Source organism: Molossus molossus, unplaced genomic scaffold, assembly GCF_014108415.1.
Source record: "Molossus molossus isolate mMolMol1 unplaced genomic scaffold, mMolMol1.p scaffold_m16_p_4, whole genome shotgun sequence".
Taxonomy (NCBI): Eukaryota; Metazoa; Chordata; class Mammalia; order Chiroptera; family Molossidae; genus Molossus; species Molossus molossus.
In genome coordinates this window covers 55,328,982-55,350,829 of record NW_023425377.1, presented here as the reverse complement: position 1 = coordinate 55,350,829, position 21,848 = coordinate 55,328,982, and the positions used below count along the sequence as shown (strand labels likewise).

Here is a 21,848-nt window from a genome sequence, read left to right as displayed (position 1 = left end):
ATGTTTGCATACACATACAAACATCCCTCAGTGGGTCTAGAGCTACCAGACTGCTGAAATGAAGGGACAAAGAAACAACACCCAAAGGAAAGAAAAAGAGAAATCACCAGAAGAGGAAGTACAGGAAATGGAAGACAGCAACTTGTCAGATAAAGAATTCAAAGCAATGATTTTAAGGGTGCTCAGACAATTTGGTGAGAACTACAAGCAACTTAAAAAGAATTATGAAAAGTCTCCAATAAATGGTGTTGGGAAAATTGAACAGCTACTTGCAAAAAAAATGAAGCTAAAACACCAACTTACACCATACACAAGAATAAACTCAAAATGAATAAAAGACTTAAATGTAACTCGTGAATCCATGAAAATTCTAGAAGAAAATGCAGGCAACAAAACCTCAGACATCACATGCAGCAGAATTTTCACTGATACAATACCTAACGCAAGAGAAACAAAGGAAAAAATGAACACATGGGACTACATCAAACTAAAAAGCGTCTGCACAGCAAAAAAATAAAAACAACTATCAAAACAGAAAGGGATCCCATTATATGGGAGACCATAAGCACCAATGATGCATCAGATAAGGGGTTAATTTCCAAAATATATAGATGCTCCTACAACTGAACAAAAGGAAGACAAAGACCCCAAATAAAAAATGGGCAGAGGACCTAAATAGACACCTCTCCAAAAAGGACATACAAATGGCAAAGAGACATATGAAGAAATGCTCAACATCACTAATCATCAGAGAGATGCAAATTAAAACAACTATGAGGTATCACCTCACACCTGTAAGAATGGCCGCCATCAACAAATCATCAAAAAACAAGTGTTGGCGAGGGTGTGGAGAAAAGGAGACTCTAGTGCACTGCTGGTGGGAATGCAGACTGGTGCAGCCACTGTGGAAAATGTTATGGTGTTACCTCAAAAAGTTAAAAATTGAACTGCCATTTGACCCACTGATCCCACTTCTAGGAATATACCCTAAGAAACCTGAAACACCAATCAGAAAGAATATATGTACCCCCATGTTTGTAGCAGCACTATTTACAATAGCTAAGATCTGGAAACAGCCCAAGTGTCAATCAGTAGATGAGTGGATTAAAAACCTGTGGTGCATGTACACAATGGAGTACTATATCACATGATCTCACTTATTTGTGGAATAAGCAGACTGCTGAACAAAATTATCCCAGAATCATAGACGTGGGGTACAGACTGACAAGCCTCAGAGGAAGGGGTGTTTGTGGGGGAAGAGATAAACCACAGAACTTAAATGCATGTATGCATGACCAATGACCATAGACAACAAAGCTGGGAATGGGTTGGGGGGAAAGAGGAAGAGGGTGTCAATGGGGGGAAAATGGGAAATATCTGTAACAAAAACAAATTAATAAATAAAAAATGAATAAACACCTTATAAAAAAAAAAGAACCCAAAGTTTGTGTGCCTGCCATGTTCTGGGGAATGCCTGCCGGTTTGAGCTTTCCTCCAGTGCTGCTCCCTCTCCTCCCTGGACTCTCATGACTGCTTGGGCAGCAGTGTGCTGGGGCCGACGTTCTCTGCTGTGTGCTGATTAAAGGACACATAGAGGCAGAGCACAATCCTTGTGTAGGCCCTCAATAAAAGCGCTGTCCTTGAGCCACCATTGTAGCACCAGGAGCAGAAGAAGCCCATAAACTAAAATACAGAAAGGCTGGCTTTTGTGCAACAAAAATGAACAAAATTGATAAGGAAAAAGGAACTACAGCCTGGGGAAAGGTTGGTATAAAACATGATAAAAAATCAACATCTAAAGCAGATAAAGGGCTTATCCTGATATATGATACCCCAGGAGATGAAAGGGAAAAAAAAGGACTAAAATGGAGAGAGGAGATATACAAAGTAATCAAAGACTGGAGGTCATTTATTCTCTTCAGCAATCAAAGAAATACAAATTAAAGCAAAAAGCAGCACTGCTTCACTGCAGGATCAGCCAAATAGTAGCCAGCAAACCCTCTTGTTGGTGAGGATCTGCATACTCTGGGACCTACAGTGCAAAGATGGTCTGGCTCTGGCCTCCGCCTGCAGGGTCAGCACCAGAAGAAGAACCTGAGGCCTCCTGCCAGGAGATCCTACAAACCCAAATTCCAGGAGAGGCTGCACTAGAGGCAGGACATTACCTTAGTCCACCTGGGTGGACAGACCATACCCTGCATTCTATCACAAGTTCCCATCCACCCTACCAGGGGTGGGCCCCTCCCCAAAGTGTAGACTGGGGAAGGAGGACCTGGCCTGCCAGAGAGGCATGGACACATGCACATCTATAGGAACCACGGACTTCACACTGGACTTCACATTGTCCCCAGCAACTCCATCTCACAGAGCAGAGCCTCTGTCTCTCAGGGTGAGAGGAGCTGCCAGTGCACCCCCAAGCCTGCCCACCTGTGACTCCACATCACATTGCCCTCCACCCCAAGAGTCTGGAAGCCAAATGGGCTTGCTATGGCCAACAAGATTTCTTCTGGGAAACCCTGTCCTCTGAGCCAGGGCAGCAAGAAGCAGGGGGAGGGCCGAGCTCAGAAGCCATAACAAAGACCCCAGTTCTGGCTTCTGTACTTGGTTGGGCTGCCTGGCCTCCACCAGCATCCCCACCTCAGTCTTCATCACAGCCATCTACCATATTCCTGGTTGCTCAGGCCTTTCAAAGGCCAGGAGTCATCCTTGATCCCTTCCCTCACGCCCACATCCTGTAAGTTCCACCTCCAAACACATCCTGAACCTATCTACCTAGACCACCTAGGGTCCTTCACAGCCTTCCTGTTCCCACTCTCTCAACTGAGAGCCCTCCCAAGGCTTCCCACTGCTGGGAGAACAAGACCCTGTCTTACATAATGACTCCACATGAACTAGATTCTCCCCAAGTCTTCCTGCCTGGACATCCCGTGGGAGGCAATCCAGCTGGACTCCAATGCCAGGTTCTCCCATCAACTCCAGGCACATTCCCTGAGACTTTGCCGAAGACTAAGCCCAAGCCAAGGTGGCCACATCCAGAGCTCTCTGAGAGACATCCCAACTCAAGAATTCACACCATGTTTCAAATGTGTGTGTGTGTGTGTGTGTGTGTGTGTGTGTGCAAGAGAGAAAGTGAAAATGAGGGAGAGAAAAATAAAGCCTGAGAGCAGGAAAAAGAGTGAGCAGACACCAACATTTCCACCTAATTGTGTGACTTTTTCCCAGCTTAGAGTTCCTTCAGGGCCCAGTGCACAGTACTGCTTGGTATTAATTTCAAAGAAAAATGGGTCAAGGAAAATAGAAAATTTTCATAGAAAACACTTCAGGATTGGATCTGGCTGAAGTGCGGATAATTCTGAGAGAAAATGGGGCCTCTACGAGGTGCAAACTGGCAGAGTTTGAACCTCCAGTCTAAATCCAGTTTCTGCTTCTGAAGAAGGGCCTTTTGTCCCCTTTGGATGTCCGTTGAGTTGTCCCTGCAGCCTCATTCCCCTGAAACTGGGACCCAGCACCTCTCACCTGCCATTGGGACCCTCTGCATTCCCAGAAGGCCTCTGTGCAGGGACTGGCTATGGGATGCCTGTCTCTCTGACCCATTGTGTAGAAGCAGCATGCAGGAAGCCCATGGCTCTTTCACAATTGTCCCCTAGGAGTGCCTGGGGTGTGGAGTCAGGGTTCATGGGGTCTCCATAGATATGCAGATCCAGCTGTTCCTATCCTGACAGGCTAGCTGACCCATGTGAAGCACAAATGCCACAAATGTGTTAAGTTACCCCTGAAGACAGGACACCTCTTCCAAAAACATCTCAGTGTGCTGTGCTGGGAACCTCCAAAGACCAGGCACTTGGAGCCCAGGGCCAACAAGGCAACCAGGCACACTGCTCTCACTAATTAAACCCCAGGAGCACCAAAGCAGAGCATGGCTTCACTGCCAGGTCATGTGTTACCTGAAGACATCTGTGGGTATTGCATGCAAACAGAAAGCTCTTTGGGGAACATTCACAACACAAGTCCAAGAGAAGGAAAGACCGAGCATTAATTATCTGTGGAAGACAGAGCCATGCCAAGTCTGACGCCAGGCAGGGGCCCCTTCCAGTGTGAGCCCACGTCACTGCACTGGCATCTCCAACCACTGTCTAGATGACCAGCCAAAGAGTGGTGGAGCACTGATTCTTCTGCCAAGGGTGCACACAGTTCTGAAATATACCTCCAGGAGTCAGCCAGCTACCTCAGATTTCACAATCAGAGATTCTCTGTGGGATTTCCCTTGTCCCAAGCTGTAGGTACCTGGTGATATGAGGAGGAGGAACTGAGAGGGCACAGGGAATTAAACCCTGAGGCACCCAGCCCTTCAGCTGCAACTCATGAGCTGGCAGCTGCCGGCTAAGTCTGGTGCAAGAGCCCCGATCACCAACTGAGGGGGCCAGGCGAAATGCTTAGGTTAAGGACACAGAGACAGGTCCCTGTTCTGAGACAATGGTCAGGCCTTGGGCTCCAGGTGAGAAGGCAACCAAGAGCCTTTTTCTCCCCTCCTCCCAGATCTCAGGCTTCAACACTTAGATAGTGGGTACGGTGAATCATGACCCCAGAATGTTTATGGCCTAATCCCCAGAACCGTTGTTATCTTACAAGGCAAAAGCAACTTTCCAGATGTGATTAAGTTAAGAATGATGAGATGGGAAATTATGCTGATTAACCCAGAGTGGGAAATGTAATCATATGGGCTGGTGAAAAAAGGAGACAGAAGGAAGCTTGACTAGAGAGGAAGAGAAGCCACTGTGACCATGAAGCAGAGATCAGAGTGATGTGGCTATGAGCCAAGGGACTCTGGCAGCCACCAGTGAGAGAAGTGAGGAAGGGATTCTTCCCTTGAGCCTCCAGAGGAAACCAGCCCTGCTAACACCTTATATTTAGCCCCTTAAGATCCATCTTGGATTTCCAACCTCCAGAATTATAAAAGAATAAATCTGAGTTGTCTTAAGCCACTAAGTTTGTGGCAACTTGTTACAAGGACCAACAAACTGACATTATCTGCTTCAGGGCCAAGAGACTCCCTGACCTGGCCTCCGGCAAGTTAGAGCCCAACCCCAACCCACCCCCTGATAGACCCCTCACCCCCACCATACCTCATCCTCAGCTGGGCTCCCTCCCTTACACCTTACACCACTGCATCTCTGAAACCTGTGATCTGTCCATCACAAGGCTCCACTCTCTCCCCACCCCATGCTCCTGCTCCCTGTCTCCAGCCTGCACCAGAGCAGCTAGCTAAAATACAGAACTACTGTCAGGCCCCTTTTCTCTCGGGGGCTGCCCACCACCTTCAGGAAGTCATCCTGGTTCTGTAATTTTCAAGGCAGCAGCCCCTGAGGAGTCCCAGCATCAGCTCCAATCTTCCAGGTTCTGGCCTTGCTTACCTACCAAAAGCTTCACTCCTGAGGTAGCCCCTCAGAAGCCTGGAAAACTTGCAGCAGGTCAGCAGTGGGAGGAAGGGCTGTTGGCCACTGGGTGAAGATTCTGTAGTGCTGATGCCCAGTCCTCTGTCTCTCACAGGCTTTTCTTGGTAGTGGCAGGAAAGAGCACTCCCCAGGGTGGGTGGCATGCCTACTCTGCCCACTGGGGAGGATGCTGCAACCTGACGGCAGTGGGCAAAGACTTGGCACTGGCTGATTTCCAGAAGGATTCAGCCAAGGTCACAGGCACTGAGCTGTATGACTGCTCTTCTTTCAGTCAGGGCCCTGTGTAAGGTGGGGTAGGAGGTCGCAGTGGCCCAGAGGCAGTTCTAGGGGACCAGAACCATCTACTAGCAGGAGCTGACAGCACCCCCGCTGTCCCAAGGCCCAGAAGAGCAGCTCCAGAGGATACAGAGGACACTTTGCCTCTGCATCTCATAAGTACAGGTGGCCAATGGGCCCATATGTTTTACTGGGCCCATAAGGGGCTTTTAAGAAATTTGAAGCAACATTTGAAAATCAGGAGAGTTCACATAAAACTATGATATCTGGATTCTCTTGGCAATAAGAGGATTGCTGCCCCAGGCCCACACTGTTACCAGGTCACAATCGGAAGCTAAGAAAGGGTCTCTGCTCTGCCCTGCACCCACGGTGGGGCCAGACAGAGGCCATGTGCTGCTGCATTCATGCAGTTGTTCCTCTTTTAGCAGATACATACTCTCTGTGTCCATGTCTATGTCAAAAGCAAGGAAATGAAAGCCAGGACAAGAGTGGTATAATTTTTTTTTTTTTACCCTGTGGCCATCTTCATGGGCATTGCCAGCTGGGCCCTGTAGGCCTCTGAGTTTGCAGCCCTTGTCTTGGGATGGCAAGACTTTCTGCAGTGTCACTCTGTGCCTGACAGAGAACACATGCCCAGCATATGACCCAGGGCTCTTTCCCACCTTTGTGGGAACCTTCCCAGAATCTGAAGTTTAAAACCCCTTCCACCCCAAAAGCCAGGCATTTGGAGCCAACAGCAAGACCAGCTTTAATTTGCATCTCTCTGATGAATAGGGATATGGAGCATTTCTTCATATGTCTCTTGGCCATTTGCATGTCCTGTTTGAAGAGGTGTCTATTTACGTCCTCTGCCCATTTTTTAATTGGGTTCTTTGTCTTCCTTTTGTTCAGTTGTATGAGTACTCTATATATTTTGGAAATTAACCCCTTATCTGATGTATCATTGGCAATGATATTCTCCCATACAGTGGGTTGCCTTTCCATTTTGATGGTTGTTTCTTTTGCTGTGCAGATGCTTTTTAGTTTGATGTAGTCCATGTGTTCAATTTTTCCTTTGTTTCTGTGGCCTTCGGTGATGTATCAGTGAAAATTCTGCTGCGTATGATGTCTGAAATTTTGTTGCCTACATTTTATTCTAGAATTCTTATGGATTAATGGGTCACATTTAAGTTTTTTATCCATTTTGAGTTTATTATTGTGTATGGTGTAAGTTGATGGCCTAGTTTCATTTTTTTTGCATGTAGCTGTTCAATTTTCCCAACACCATTTATTAAAGTGGCTGTCTTTACTCCACTGTATGCTCTTGCCACCTTTGTCAAATATTAATTGAGTTTATTGCCTTGGGTCCATTTCTGGGTTCTCTATTCTGTTCCATTGGTTAATATGCCTGTTCTTGTGCCAGTACCAGGTTGTTTTGAATGCAGTCACTCTGTAGTATAACCTGATATCTGGTATTGTGATCCCACCTACTTTGTCCTTCTTTTTCAGAATTGCTGTGGCTATTCGGGGTCTTTTTTGGTTCCATATGAACTTTTGAATTATTTGTTCTAGTTATGTGGTTGGCATTTTGATGGGGATTGCATTGAATTTATAGATTGCTTTGGTTAATATGGACATTTGTATGATGTTAATTCTTCCAATCCATGAACAGGGTATGTGTTTCCACTTTTTTATATCTTCCTCTATTTCTTTTTTCAATGTCCTGTAGTTTTCTGCAAATAGATCCTTTACTTCTTTGGTTAAGTTTATTCCTAGGCATCTTAATTTTTTTTTGCCACGATGGTAAATAGGATTATTTTCTCAGTTTCTTTTTCTGTGAGTTCGTCATTGTGTAAAACAATATGATGCTACCTCAAAAAATTAAAAATTGAACTTCCCTTTGATCCAGTGATCCCGCTTCTAGGAATATACCCTAAGAAGCCTGAAACACCAATCATAAAAAATATACATACCCCCATGTTCATAGCAGCACTATTTACAAAAGCTAGGATCTGGAAACAGCCTAAGTGTCCATCAGTAGACGAATGGATAAAAAAGCTGTGGTATATATACACAATGGAGTACTATACAGCTGTAAGAAAGAAAGATCTCTTATCCTTTGAGATGACATGGAGGGACCTGGAAAGTATTATCCTAAGTGAAACAAGCCAAGCAGAAAAAGACAAATACCACATGATCTCACTTATATATGGAATATAATGAATGTAACAGTCTGAGGAATAGGGTAGACCCAGAAACATGGAAGTAGGGTACAGACTGACAACCCTCAGAAGAGGGAGTGGGGGCTGGGAAGAGATAAACCACAGAATTTATATGCATGTATGCATAACCAGTGGACATGGACAACAAAGCTGGGGACAGGGTGGGGGGTATGGAGAGGAGGGTGTTAATGGGGTGAAAAAGGAGAAACATCTGTAACAAAAATAAAATTAAAAAAATTAATTAAAAAAAAACACAAAAAAACAAGACTGGCTTTTCTGTGCACCTGGTCTTGAGATCAGCTTAGCTGCAGCACAGCCCAGCTTCTCCAGGCCCCATGGCATGGATGAGGGTCCAGCAAAGGCAGTAGGTCAAGGGGCTTGCCTGAGCCATGCCTAAGCATTGTCCTCAGAAGAAGTAAGGGAGGCCTGAAGAATCACTCCTGACAGATGTGCACCTCCCTCACTGCATGACCACCCTATAGGTGAGCACTGATTCACTTCCTGAATGAGCTGAATGGTGGCCCCCAATGATACAAGGTCCTAATTCATGGACTTGGCAGATAGAGAGTACAGATCTTGGGATGGGAGACGTCAACCTGGATGATCTCGGTGGGCCCTAGTTGCAATCACATGCATCCTGATAATAGGGAGACTGACATAAATACAGAAGAGGAGGAGACAATGTGACCACAGAGACAGAGATCAGAGTGACATGGTCACAGGCAAGGGATGCCAGCAGCCACCAGAAGGTGGTAATGGTGAGGAATGGATTTCTCCACAGGACCTCTGGAAGGAGCATGGCCCTGCCAACACCTTGATTTTGGCCTAGTGTTAGTCATTTTGAACTTCTACCTTTTGGAACTGCAAGAGAATAAACGTATTGTTTGTAGCTTGAGACTAGGAGGGGAGTTAAATGCCAGGATCATTAGGCTAGGGCTTCTTTTCCTGTATCCACCAGCCATGGCTTCCACTCAAGAACCCCAGACAATGGGGTTGAGAGATGGCAGCCAGGGCAGTAGCCCAGAACTCGGAATGGGGCCCTGTGCAAGTATGTGTGCAGGCACACACACACACACACACACACACGCACACACACACACACACCAGAGATACCAGTGTTATACAGTACCCCTACCCCCACATACTACTCTAGGGGCACAAAGCTGGCTTTGGGGGAGTAAGAGAATGGGGCTTACAGTGCCTGAGAGAGGTCTCTCCCTATCTCCCTGGCCTCCAAGTTCTACCCTTCTGCCCTGGCTGGGCTCCAGAGCCCAACAGAGCTTAGCAGGGAAGTTTACCACACACGCAAGGCCAGTGAGGAAAGAAAAGTCCTTCTCCTTTCCTTCAGCCCCTTGCTACCCTACACATTCCCTTTCAGGACCCAAGAATGACACTGGTGACACTAAGTTGCTAAGTACATATCCAACACTGGCCTGAGTCCATAAAGACATGTTAAAACCTTCATTTCCTACCTGTTTCTATGAGCAATCTGAAATCCTGCAACCAACCTCTGATGACAGAGACTATTAATGATAATGTCTCTCTGAAGCTCAGTGAGCCCCCGAGACACCCCAGGAAGGCTGCTGGCTGCTCAGAGAAAACAGAACAATGTGTCTCAGCATCCTGGAGGAGCCATGTGAAACAGACACACCCACCCCTAGCCAGACCCGCATAGCCCAGGACAGGTATTTTGCCTTCCCCAGGGACCCATCATACCCACTGCCCATCAATAAATGGCTGAGGGCAGTGTTCAAATGTGCTTCCAGGAGTTGCTAAGGGGAATGGGGATGGGGGTTGGAAGCCTCCTGCCTGCTTTAGCCAGAGCTACATATATATGTCAGGGTCCCCATCAGAACTTACCAGGATAAAGGATACCTTACCATGCATGCACACACAGAGGTCCTGGGCTCCATGTCCTCTTGCAGGAAAGCACAAGAAGCAACATACCCAGCCAAAGACACTGCTTTTCCATTTTTCCCAGCTGTAGAGTGGGCCCTAACTGGGTCCAGGCTGATAGAGAGCTGGTCCACACCATCTTATATTACATCAGGCCCTCAGCCCAGCCCCAACATAACATGTATCTGGACCCCTCTAGCCAGTGAGTGGGCCTCAGCCTTAGGCCAAGTGTGGAAAATCAGGCACATTCAGGGAGAAATGTACTTTCTGTGGACCAAGTCACCCACACAGGGTCATGCTGACACTGGGAAGACACATCAAGGAAAGAGGACTTGGCCCTAGACTTGTGGCCTAGAGCCTACACACCCATAGCCCAAGGCTGAGTCACAGAGCTCAATCTAGGACAGGCTCCCCTGCCCCCTTCCATCACAGCCTCAACCCTGAAATGATGTAATTGGCCTTTCCCAGCATCTTCTAAGCCAATGTATTCTGGACTTATTCTGAGTTTAAAATTCCTTTCTTAAGTTCTGAATTCTAAGCTCTCACCAAAGTGGGTGTATAGGGAAGTGGAAAAAAGGAAATTCTAACAAAAGATGCCCAAAGACCAACAGAAGCACAGCTAATAAGGCCAGGCAGGCCAGGCCATGGTGGAGGGCTGTCATGTTCAGAAAGACAAGCACCACATGGGATGTGGGATTGGAAACTGGCCTAGGGCACTTGGCAGTCCCTCACCCAGATTGAGCTAGACCCCTGGACCACCTGAAGAGGCCAGCCCAGAAACCTCAGATTCAAAGCACAAAGTGCCACGTCCTCAGCTCTTTGAGATACAGACTTTTCTAACCCCAGTGGACAGATAAGAAGACAGAGGCCAGCGGCCAAAACTTGCCCAAGAGCAGCAGGCCATCAAAAAGCAAGGCCAGGGCCCTGGTGGTCCCTGGTCTGAGGCAATTTCTCTGCCCCATTTTCACTCCCAGCCACACCCTATAGGGTTACTCTTCATTCCTCCCCCCAGCAAAGAAGCCCAAAGGCAGGAAAGAGGCAGGAGGGGACCAGGCAGACAGTGATTTATTACCTGGACAAAGGGGTCCCAGAAGTATTGATCAGCTGCAGAGAGTGCTAGGCTTTTTGAGGACACAATTCCTTTGCAAAGATATGTGACACTGCTCCTTGAAATTAGAATGGCGCCCTGCCAGGCTGCACTCAAAATTTATCTATTAAGCTGGGAAAGCAGAGACCTAAGATAAATGAGCCAGGGCTGCTTGGGGTGAGGGGAGAGTCTCTGCAAATTATATACCCGTGTGCTAGCCCAGTGGGGCCTCTGGGGTTCACTTAAACATGCAGATGCTCCTGACCCAAGACCCAGGCCTCTGTGCCTGCTGCCACCTGCCACTAGCCAGGGATCTAGGACCTCAAGCTGAGGGCTGAGCCCACCACAGAAGAGCGAGGAGCAGGCAAGGTGGTCTCATCCAGACCCTGGGGCCCTGGGCCTTATGAGGCCTGCTAGGACCACAGGCAGACCCTAACCTGACCTCACTGTAACCCATGACCTGAGATCCCCAAAATGCTGGAAAGGTCTGGGTTGGCCATTGAGCCTGGCCTCCTGGAGGCTCTGAGAGGCTGCAGCTGGGGCTGTCACCATGCCTACTCAATAGCTCCTTCCACACTCCTGGGCCCAGAATGCTCTTTGGTTCTAAGTTGAAAAAAACAAAACCATGTAAGGCTACATAGGCTGTTGAGGCTGCTGGGAGAACTTCCAGGTCTTTGTGGTGCAGTTCCCTCTCCTCACGGGCTGATGGAGTACTCAGGGGCTTTCTCTGAAACCAGACAGGAGAAGCGGTCACCATGGCAGGGAAAGTGGGCACATAAGCAGGGGAGAGAGGTTGTCTGGGAGCAGCAGACATCTTCAGAGGCACGGGTTTGGGACTTGGGCTGGAGGATCCAGGCCTTGTCTGGGCCTCCTTTGATCCCTGACACTTGCTGGCTTTTGGGAAGAAGGTGGACCCTCAGGCAGCTTTCACTGTCCTATAAGGAGACCCCAGACCTATAGGCTTGTGGCCCACATGTACTCAGAGCTGAGGCCCCTGCTCCAGCACTCCCACTATGCTGTGTGGTCAACAAGGGCAGGGCTCAGCCTCGGTCTGAGACCAGGCCTGCAGAAAGGGTACCAGTGTCACCCAGGGAAGACATCTAGGGCTTACTAAACAGCCTGCCCACCTGCAGTAGCCTTACCTGTGTCCAGTGCCCCACCGAGATAAGGGAGCATGGGGTTGGATGGACGGCGATATACCACATGCACACGACCCTGCTCGGCCTCCTTCGCTGCCAGCCCCTTCTCTAAGGGCTCGATGAAGAACTCTTCTTCCTCCATACGGATCAGGCCAGCCTGGAGGGCAAAGATGAGATGGTTCAGATTCCCAGAGCACAAGAGACAAGGTAGGGGAATAGCAAGGAGGGTCCCAGAGGGCAAAATCTCCTACCTGACAGAGCTAGATTGGAACCCAGGCTGGAAAGGTCACAGAGAGGGCTCTTAGGGGCACCATTTTCCCAGAGCCTCTACTTCTGGTCACTGAAGCCAGAGCCACTGTACTGTGGTGAGAGCCTTGTCTGGAGAAGGAACTCTGCCTAACGTCATTCCCACCACCATCTTCCAACTCTCCTCATCTGGACTTGTAAGGCCAAACTATCGAGAACAGCCTGAAGGAACTGAAGTAGACTATGGGCCTTTGTGAGGCCCCAGGGGGACACCAAAATACACCAAATATGGACCAGTGCCACCCCATCCCTAGGAGCCCCAAGTCCAAGACAAAGATCAAAATGTCAATTAGGGCTGGATCTATCCAGAGAAATGCTCAATTTACCCCAAACAGTATTTTCAAAGTTGTAAACCCAAACTCAGAATGATCAGATTTCATGTTTCAAAAATGAAATTCCAGCTTTCCTTGGGAAATGCAGGCTCAGATCACAGTGAGCTCCATGTTGCCAGGAAGGGGATGCCATGAATGGAGCCAGTGCACCTGTACCCCATTGTGCATTCTTTTATCTACTCGGTTACCAGCTCAGACTCTACAGCAATTGAAATGCTGCCTCCCTGTAAGACCACCATGGCACTCCTTCCTGCAAAGCTCTTGCTAGACCTCCGTCTCCATCAGAATTCACGTTGCTCTGCACTCTGACATCCAAGGCTCTCTGCCGGCCTTCCCTTCCCCCAGCTCACACACCTTATACCAGTCTCTGACACAACATAGTCCTTCTTATAACAGGGTGAATAGTCAGGCCTCCCTGCCCCTGAATTGACCTACCTATCAGCTTGGGAGGCCCTGCTCCTGCCCTCCACTTTGGCCATCTGGTAAACTCTGATTCTCCCTTCAATAACTGGCTCAGAAACCCCAGTCACCACCCCAACATGACTCTGCCATTCCCTTGACCTTGCTTTGTCACTGCCCCTATGTCTAGCTCCCACACTTGATTGTTTGGTCTAGTATCCATAAACCAGTGGTTTCACACTGGGGCCCCCACGGTGTCAACCTGCAGATATATTGCCTTTAGATCACACACTTATGACTCATTCAGGGATGCGTTTTGGTTTTTAAAAAAACACATTATTGCCCTGGTTGATGTTGTTCAGTGGTTAGAGCATCAGCCCACACACCAAAGAGTCATGGGTTAGATTCCTGGTCAAGGGCACTTACCTGGTTGCAGGTTCGATCCCTGGCCCTGGTTCAGAGGTGAGTGCGGGAGGCAAACAATTGATGTTTCTCTTTCACCCCAATGTTTCTCTCTTCCCCTCCCTCCCTCACTTCCACTCTCTCTATAAATCAATGGAAAAAAACATCCTCACCTGAGGATATTTTTTCCATCGATTTTTAAAGAGAGTGGAAGTGAGGGGGGAGGGAAAGAAAGGGGGAGGAGAGAGAGAGAGAGGGAGAGAGACATCAATGTGAGAGAGACATATTGCTTAGTTGCCTCCCACATACGCCCAAACTGGGAATCAAACCTGGAACTCAGGTACATGTTCCTGAGCTCTTGATTGGGAATCAAACCTGCAACCCTTCAGTGCATGGGTTGATGTTCTAACCACTTACCCACACACGCCAGGGCCATTTTTTATGTTAAGAACAGATCATAAAATAGACCTTCTTAGCAAATTTTAAGCATGAAATAAATAAAGTGCTGTCAGCTATGGGTACTACGTGGTGTAGTGGATCTCCAGAACTTATTTATTCTGTATAACCAAAATTTTGTATACTTAGACTATTACTTTCCATGTCCTCCTCCCCCAGCCCCTGGTAATCATCATTATACTTTCTGTTTCTATGAGTTTGACTATTTTAGACTATATACATATGAGATCATTCAGTATTTTTCATTCTGTGTCTGGCTTATTTCACTTGGCATAATGTTCCCCAATTTCATCCATATTGTCACATATGATAGGATTTCCTTCTTTATAAAGTCTGAATAATATCCCATTGTACATATGTACCATACTTTATCAATTAGTTGTCAATAAATGGACAGATTGCTTCCATGTCCACTGTGAAAAATGCTACAATGAACATGAGAGTATAGGTATCTTTGATATCTCTTTGATCTCTTTTATTTTCTTTGGATATATACCCAGGAGGAGGATTGCTGGGTCATATGGTAGCTCTATTTTTAATTTTGTAAGGAACCTCCATACTATTTTCCATAGTGACTTAACCAATTCACATTTCCACAAGGGTTTCCTTGTCTCCACATCCTAGCCAACACTTGTTACCTTTTTGATAACAACCATTCTAGCAGGTGTGAATTGCCATCTCACTATAGTTTTAACTTGCATTTTCCTGATGACCAATGATATTGAGCACCTTTTCAGGTACTTAGCTATTTATATGTCTTTGGAAAAAATTATCTGTTCAGATCCTTTGCCCCTTTTCTATCAGATTACTTGTTTTTTCAACTATTGAGTTGAATGAGTTCTTTATATGTTTTAAATATTAATTCCTTATCTAATATATGTCTTGAAACTATTTCTTCCAGTCTATAAATTGCCTATTTATTTTGTGATTTCTTTTGCTGGCAGAAGATTTTTGATGTAATATAGTCCTACTTGTTGATTTTGCTTTTGTTGCTTGTGCTATTGGTTTTATGGTTTCAGATCTTACATTAAAGCCCTTAATCCATTCAAGTTAGCTTTTCATGAATGATGTAGAATAGGGTTTCAATTTCATTCTTTCGCATGTGAATATTCAGTTTTCCCACCACCAATTATTGAAGAAACTACCTTTTCCCCATTGAGGATTATTGGCTCCCTTATACACTGACCACATATGTGCATGGTTTTATTTCCGGGCTCTCATTTCTGTTTCATTGAATGCCTATTTTTATGCCAGTACCATGCTGTTTGGATTACTACAGGTTTGTAATATAATAAAAATTAGAGCCCTGGCCAGTTTGGCTCAGTGGTTAGACCATCGGCCTGCGGTCCAGAGAGACCCGGGCTCGGTTCCCGCTAAGGGCACGTACTTAGGTTGCAGTTTGTCCCCGGCCCTGGTTGGTCGTGCGGGTGGCAGCCACTCGATGTGTCCCTTCACATCGATGTTTTTTTCTCTCTCTCTCTCCCTTCCTCTCTCTCCCTCCCACTCTATCTGTACAAAAAAATGGAAAAATATCCTCGGGTGAGGATAAAAAAAAAAAAAAATAGAAAGTGTGATGCTTCCAGCTTTGTTCTTTCTCAAGATTGCTTAGGCTACTCAGGGTCTTTAAAAATATCAGGATTTTTTTATTCTATTGGAATTTGAAATTGGGGTTGCATTGAGTCTATAGATGGCTTTGGGTAGTATGGCCATTTGAACAATAGTACCTCTTCTGTTCCATGAACATAGTATATCTTTCTATTTATTTGTGTTTCTTCAATTTCTTTCATCAATATCCTGTAGTTTTTAGTGTAGATCTTTCAATTCCTTGGATAAACTTATTCTTAAGTATTTTAGTATTTTAGATGCTATTATAAATGAGATTGTTTTCTTTATTTCTTTTTCAGATAGTTCATTGCTAGTGTATAGAAATGTAACTGATTTTTGTATGTTGATTTTGTATCCTGAGTCTTACTGAATTTGTTTGTTAGTTTCAACAGTTTTTTTGGTGGAGTCTTTTGGACTTTTTATATACCAGATCATGTCATTAAGAAACAGAGATGATTTTACTTCTTCTTTTCCAATTCTGATGCCTTGTATTTATTTTTCTTGCTTGATTGTTCCAGCTAACATATTCAACATATACTATGTTGAATAGGAGTGGTGAAGGTAGATATGCTTGTCTTGTTCCTGATTTTAGGGGAAAGCTTTCAACTTTTCACCATTAAGTATGATGTTAGCTGTGGGATTGTCATGTATGGCCTTTATTATGGTGAGGTATATCCTTTCTATATCCAATTTGTTGAATGTTATTATCATGAAAGAAGTTTGAATTATATTAAATACTTTTTTCCATCTATTGAGATTATCATATGATTGTTATCTTTCATTCTATTAATGTAGTGTATCACATTTATTAGTTTGTATGTGTTGACTCATCTTGGATCCCAAGGGTAAATGATTCTTGGTCATGGTGTATGATCCCTACTGTATGATAATGTACTGTTGAATTCAGTTTGATAATTTTATTGAGAATATTTACATCTATATTCATCAAGGATATTGGCCTTAGTTTTCATTTCTTATAGTATCCTTGTCTGGCTTTGGTATCAGGGTAATGCTGGGCTCATAGAATGAGTTTGTAAGGATTCCCTCCTCTTGAATTATTTGGAAGAGTTTGAGAAAGACTGGACTTAATTCTTGTTTAAATATTTGGTAAAATTCACTAGTGAAGACATCTGCACCTGGGCTTTTCTTTGTTAGGAGACTGATTACTGATTCAATCCCCTTACTTGTTATTGGTCTATTCAGTTTTTCTATTTCTTCAAGATTTAGTCTTTGTAGGTTGTATGATTCTAGGAATTTACCTATTTCTTCTATGTTGTACAATTTGTTGATGTATAATTGTTCATAGTAGTTTCTTTTAATCCTTTGTATTTCTGTTATATCAGTAGTGGTATCTTCTCTTTAATTTATAATTTTATTTGAGCCCTCTCTCTTTTTACTTGGTAAGTCTAGTAAAAGGTTTGTCAATGTTGTTTCACTTTTAAAAAAAACAACAACAACAAAAAAAAAAACCAGCTCTTAATTTCATTGATCTTTTGTTTTTCTGGACTCTATTTAATTTATTTCTACTCTGATCTTTGTTATCTCCTTTCATCTTCTAACTTTGCACATAGATAGAAACATTGATGTGAGAGATAACCATCGATCAGCTGCCTCCTACATGCCCCTACTGTGAATCCCAGCATGTGTCCTGACCAGGAATTGAACTGGTGACCTCTTGGTGCATGGGTTGATGCTCAAACACTTAGCCATTCTGGCCCTGTTTACGATATTTTTTTTATTTCCCTTTTGATTTATTTGACCCCTTGCTTGTTCAGGAGTTTGTTCTTTAATTTCCACATATTCATGAATTCAGTTTTCCTCCTGCTACTGATTTCTAATTTCATACCATTGTAGCCAAAAAAGATATTGGTATGATTTTACTCTTTTACATTTGCTAGTACTTGCTTTTTGACTGAACATATAATTAATCTTGGAGATTGTTTCATGTATACTTTAGGAGAATGTGTATTCTGTGCTGTTGGATGAAATGATTTGTTATGTCGGTTAGGATAGTTAAGCCTAAAGTACAGTTCAAATCCAATGTTTCCCTACTGAAGTTCTCTCTGAATGATGCATCTATTGTTAAAATTGGAGCATTGAAGTCTCCCACTGTTATTGTGTTTTTATTTGTTTTTCCCTTCAGATCTATTAAATATTTGATTAATGTATTAGGTGCTCTGATGTTGAATGCATATACGATGTTCCCCCAAAAATGTATACAGGGTGTGTCTGTAGATTCTATTACATTTTTATTTTGACTGTAAAATTTAACCAATTTACATGTAAAGCAATGAAATTGGTAAGGACTTACTGATGTCTTGTGTAATTTCATAACTGCTTGATAGTTCCTTTGATCCTTTCTTCCTCTCTTGATGGTTTTCTACAGTGACATAATATAATCCCTTCTCTTTATTTTGTATGTATCTACCACAGGATTTTGTTTTGTGGTACCTTGAGACTTACTTTAAATACCTTATAGATATAATAATCTAATTTTAAGTTGGTAGCAACTTAACTTTGATCTCATACAAAAACTTTATCCTTTTATTCTCCTTACACAATTTTATGTTTTTGATGTCACATTTATATTTTTTATATCATGTGCCCATTAACATATTATTGTAGTCATAGCTATTCTTAATACTTTTGTCTTTAACTTGTATAACTATGGTAACCATAGTTAAGTGGTTAAAACATCATATTACACTATTAGAGTATAGTCGTTCCTCAACACTTTGCGCTTCGACTTTCACGGCTTCATTCTATAACTGTGTTTTCGAATATAGTATAGTGTTTGAAAAAAAAACGTGATAGAGTGAAGATGCGAAAGTTGAAGCGTGAAGTGACGAGGGATGACTGTATGAATAAAGAATCCTACTTCACAGAAATTCATTTATCGCGGTAGAATCTGGAACTGATTATCCACGATAAACGAGGGCCGACTATATTCTGAAATTGACTATGTACTTAATTTACCAGTATTTTGTATATTTCACATTTTCATGTTACTAATTAACATTGCTTTATTTCAGCTTGAATAACTCATGTTATAAATTCTTGTAAACCAGGTCAAATGGTGATGAACTCACAGCTTTTGTTTCCTTGGGAAAGTCTTTATCTCACTCTCATTTCTGAAGGAAAACATTGCCTCAAGAAGACTGAAATCATATCAAGCATCTTCTCAGATCACAATGGCATGAAACTAGAAATCGATTGCAACAAAAACACGTAAAGACATTTGAAAACATGGAGGCTAAATAGCATGTTATTGAACAATGAATGGGTTACCATGGAGATCAAGGAAGAAATTAAAAACTTCCTGGGAACCAATTGAAAATGAACACACAACAACACAAAATCTATGGAACACAGCAAAAGCAGTTCTGAGAGGGAAGTTCATAACACTTACAGGCCTACCTCAAGAAACAAGAAAAATGTCTAATAGACTGTCTAACCACACAACTTAAAGAACTAGAAAGCAAACAAAAAGAAAACCCCAAAGCAAGAATAAAGAAGGAAATAGTAAAGATCAGAGAAGAAATAAATGACATGGAGACCAAAAAAAACAATTCAAAGAATAAATAAAACAAAGAGCTGGTTATTCAAAAACATAAACAAGATCGACTGACCCTTAGCTATACTCACCAGGAAACAAAGAGAGAGAACCCAAATACACAATATCAGAAATGAAAGAGGAGAAATGATAACTGACACCACAGAAATACAAGAAATTCTTAAGAAATATGAAAAATTATATGGCAACAAATTTGACAATCTAAGCAAAATGGACAAATTTCTAGAAACACATAGTCTCCCAAAACTGAACGGGAAGAGATAGAAAACCTGAACAGACCGATAACAGCAAAAGAAATTTAGGATGTAATCAAGACTCTCCCAGAAAACAAAAGCCCAGGCCCGGATGGCTTCACAGGGGAGTTTTACCGAACATTCAAAGAAGAACTAACACTAATTCTCCTCAAAATATTTCAAAAAATTCAAGAAGAAGAAAGACTTCCAAACTCTTTTTATGAGGCCAGAATAATTCTAATTCAAAAACCAGAAAAAGACATTAGAAAAAAGGAAAACTACAGGCCAATATCCCTGATGAACATACATGCCAAAATCCTGAACAAAATACTAGCAAATAAAATCCAGCAATACATCAAAAAAATTATTCACCATGGTGAAGTGGGATTCATCCCAATGATGCAAGGCTGGTACATTATTCGCAAATCAATAAATGTGATACAACATATAAACAAAATGAAAGATAAAAATCATATGATCATTTTCATAGATGCTGAAAAAGCATTTGACAAAATCCAGCACCCATTTCTGATAAAAACGTTCAGCAATGTGGGAATAGAGAGATCATATCTCGACATAATAAAGGCCATATATGAAAGACCTGCAGCCAACATTATACTCAATGGACAAAAACTAAAAGCATTTCCCTTAAAAACAGGAACAAGACAAGGATGCCCACTTTCGCCACTCTTTTTTAACATAATACTGGAAGCCTTAGCCACAGCAATCACACAGGAAGAGAAAATAAAATGGATCCAAATTGGAAAGGAGGAAGTAAAACTCTCATTATTCGCAGATGACATGATACTATACATAGAAACCCCAAAGACTCCATCAAAAATTTACTAGACTTAATAAATGAATTGGGCAAAGTAGCAGAACACAAAATTAACATCAAGAAATCGATGGCATTCTTATACACCAATGATGAAGTCACAGAAAGAGAATCTGAAAAAACAATCCCATTTACCATCGCAACAAAAAAAATAAAGATACCCAGGAATAAACTTAACAAAAGAAATAAAGGACCTATTCACAGAAAACTACGGGTCATTGAAAAAAGAAAGAGAGGAAGATATAAAAAAGTGGAAGCACATACCTTGTTCATAAATGGGAAGAATTAACATCATTAAAATGTCCATGCTACCCAAAGCAACCTACAGATTCAATGCAATCAAAATACAAATGACATACTTCACAGAACTAGAACAAATACTTTTAAAGTTCATATAGAACCAAAAAAGACCCCGAATAGCCACAACAATTCTGAAAAAGAAGGACAAAGTTGGAGCGATCACATTATCAGATTTCAAGTTATACTACAAAGCCACTGTAATTAAAACAACCTGGTACTGGCACAAGAACAGGCAGATAGATCAATGGAACAGAATAGAGAACCCAGAAATGGACCCAAGACATCATGCTCAATTAATATATGACAAAGGGGGAAAGAGCATACAGTGAAGTAAAGACAGCCTCTTTAATAAATGTTGTTGGGAAAATTGAACAGCTACATGCAAAAAAATGAAACTAGACCATCGACTTACACCATACACAAAAATAAACTCAAAGTGAATAAAAGACTTAAATGTAACTCATGAATCCATTAAAATTCTAGAAGAAAATGTAGGCAACAAAATTTCAGACATCATATGCTGCAGAAGTTTCACGGATACATCACCTAAGGCAACAGAAGCAAAGAAAAAAATGAACACATGGGACTACATCAAACTCAAAAGCGGAACTTCCGGTCAAGATGGAGGCGTAGGTAAACGCGGTATCGCATCCTCCCACAACCACATCAAAGTTACAACTAAACTACAGAACAACCATCATTCAAAACCACCTAAAATCAAGCTGAATGGAAGTCATACAACTACGGAATTTTTTAAAAAAAGCAGCTACATCCACACTGGTAGGACGGGTGGCGAGGCGGCGCGAGGGGTGGCGGCGGCGGCGGCGGCGGCGGCGGCGGTGGTGGCGGCGAGACGGGCTGGTCCCACACCCAAGCGTGGTGGATAAAAATCAGGGGGCTCCCGCGGCTGGGAAGGTCCTTCCCGAGGACTGAGGGGTCACCGTCCCACACCAGGTGCCCCGCTCAGGGTTCCAGTGCCAGGAAGAGAAGTCCCCATAACTTCTGGCTGGAAAAACCAGCGGAAACTGAGGCTCAGGGAAGCCGACCTGGCTGGAGCCCCAGGGAGCTCCCTAAAGGGCCGGCACACGGACTTATTGGACTCTCTCCCTCTAAGCTCAGAGGGGAGGCAGTTCGAGGGGCGCCAGAGACATACAGGGAAGAACTCAGCTGTTTGGCACTGGAGCGAGGGCTGGAGAGGGGGCTTCCTCGGGGACAAACGTGCTGTAAGAGGCCTTTGTTCCTTTGGTGAGCCCTTCCCGGGGGCGGCAGACAAAAGCCATATCTGGGACTCCAGCAACCTGGCTCACACTGTTAGCCCCACCCTGCTGACTCCCTGAGGCCCCGCCCCGCCCCA

General features: G+C 43.7%; 1 protein-coding gene across 1 annotated transcript in view; it reads right to left on the bottom strand.

The window, feature by feature from the left end:
* ADAMTS2 (ADAM metallopeptidase with thrombospondin type 1 motif 2) overlaps positions 1-21,848 on the bottom strand; it is a 382,685-nt gene that overhangs the window by 241,691 nt on the left and 119,146 nt on the right. The window contains exon 3 of the mRNA XM_036240254.1: positions 12,056-12,209. Coding sequence (XP_036096147.1) covers positions 12,056-12,209 — 154 coding nt within the window. The remainder of the gene's footprint in view (positions 1-12,055; positions 12,210-21,848) is intronic.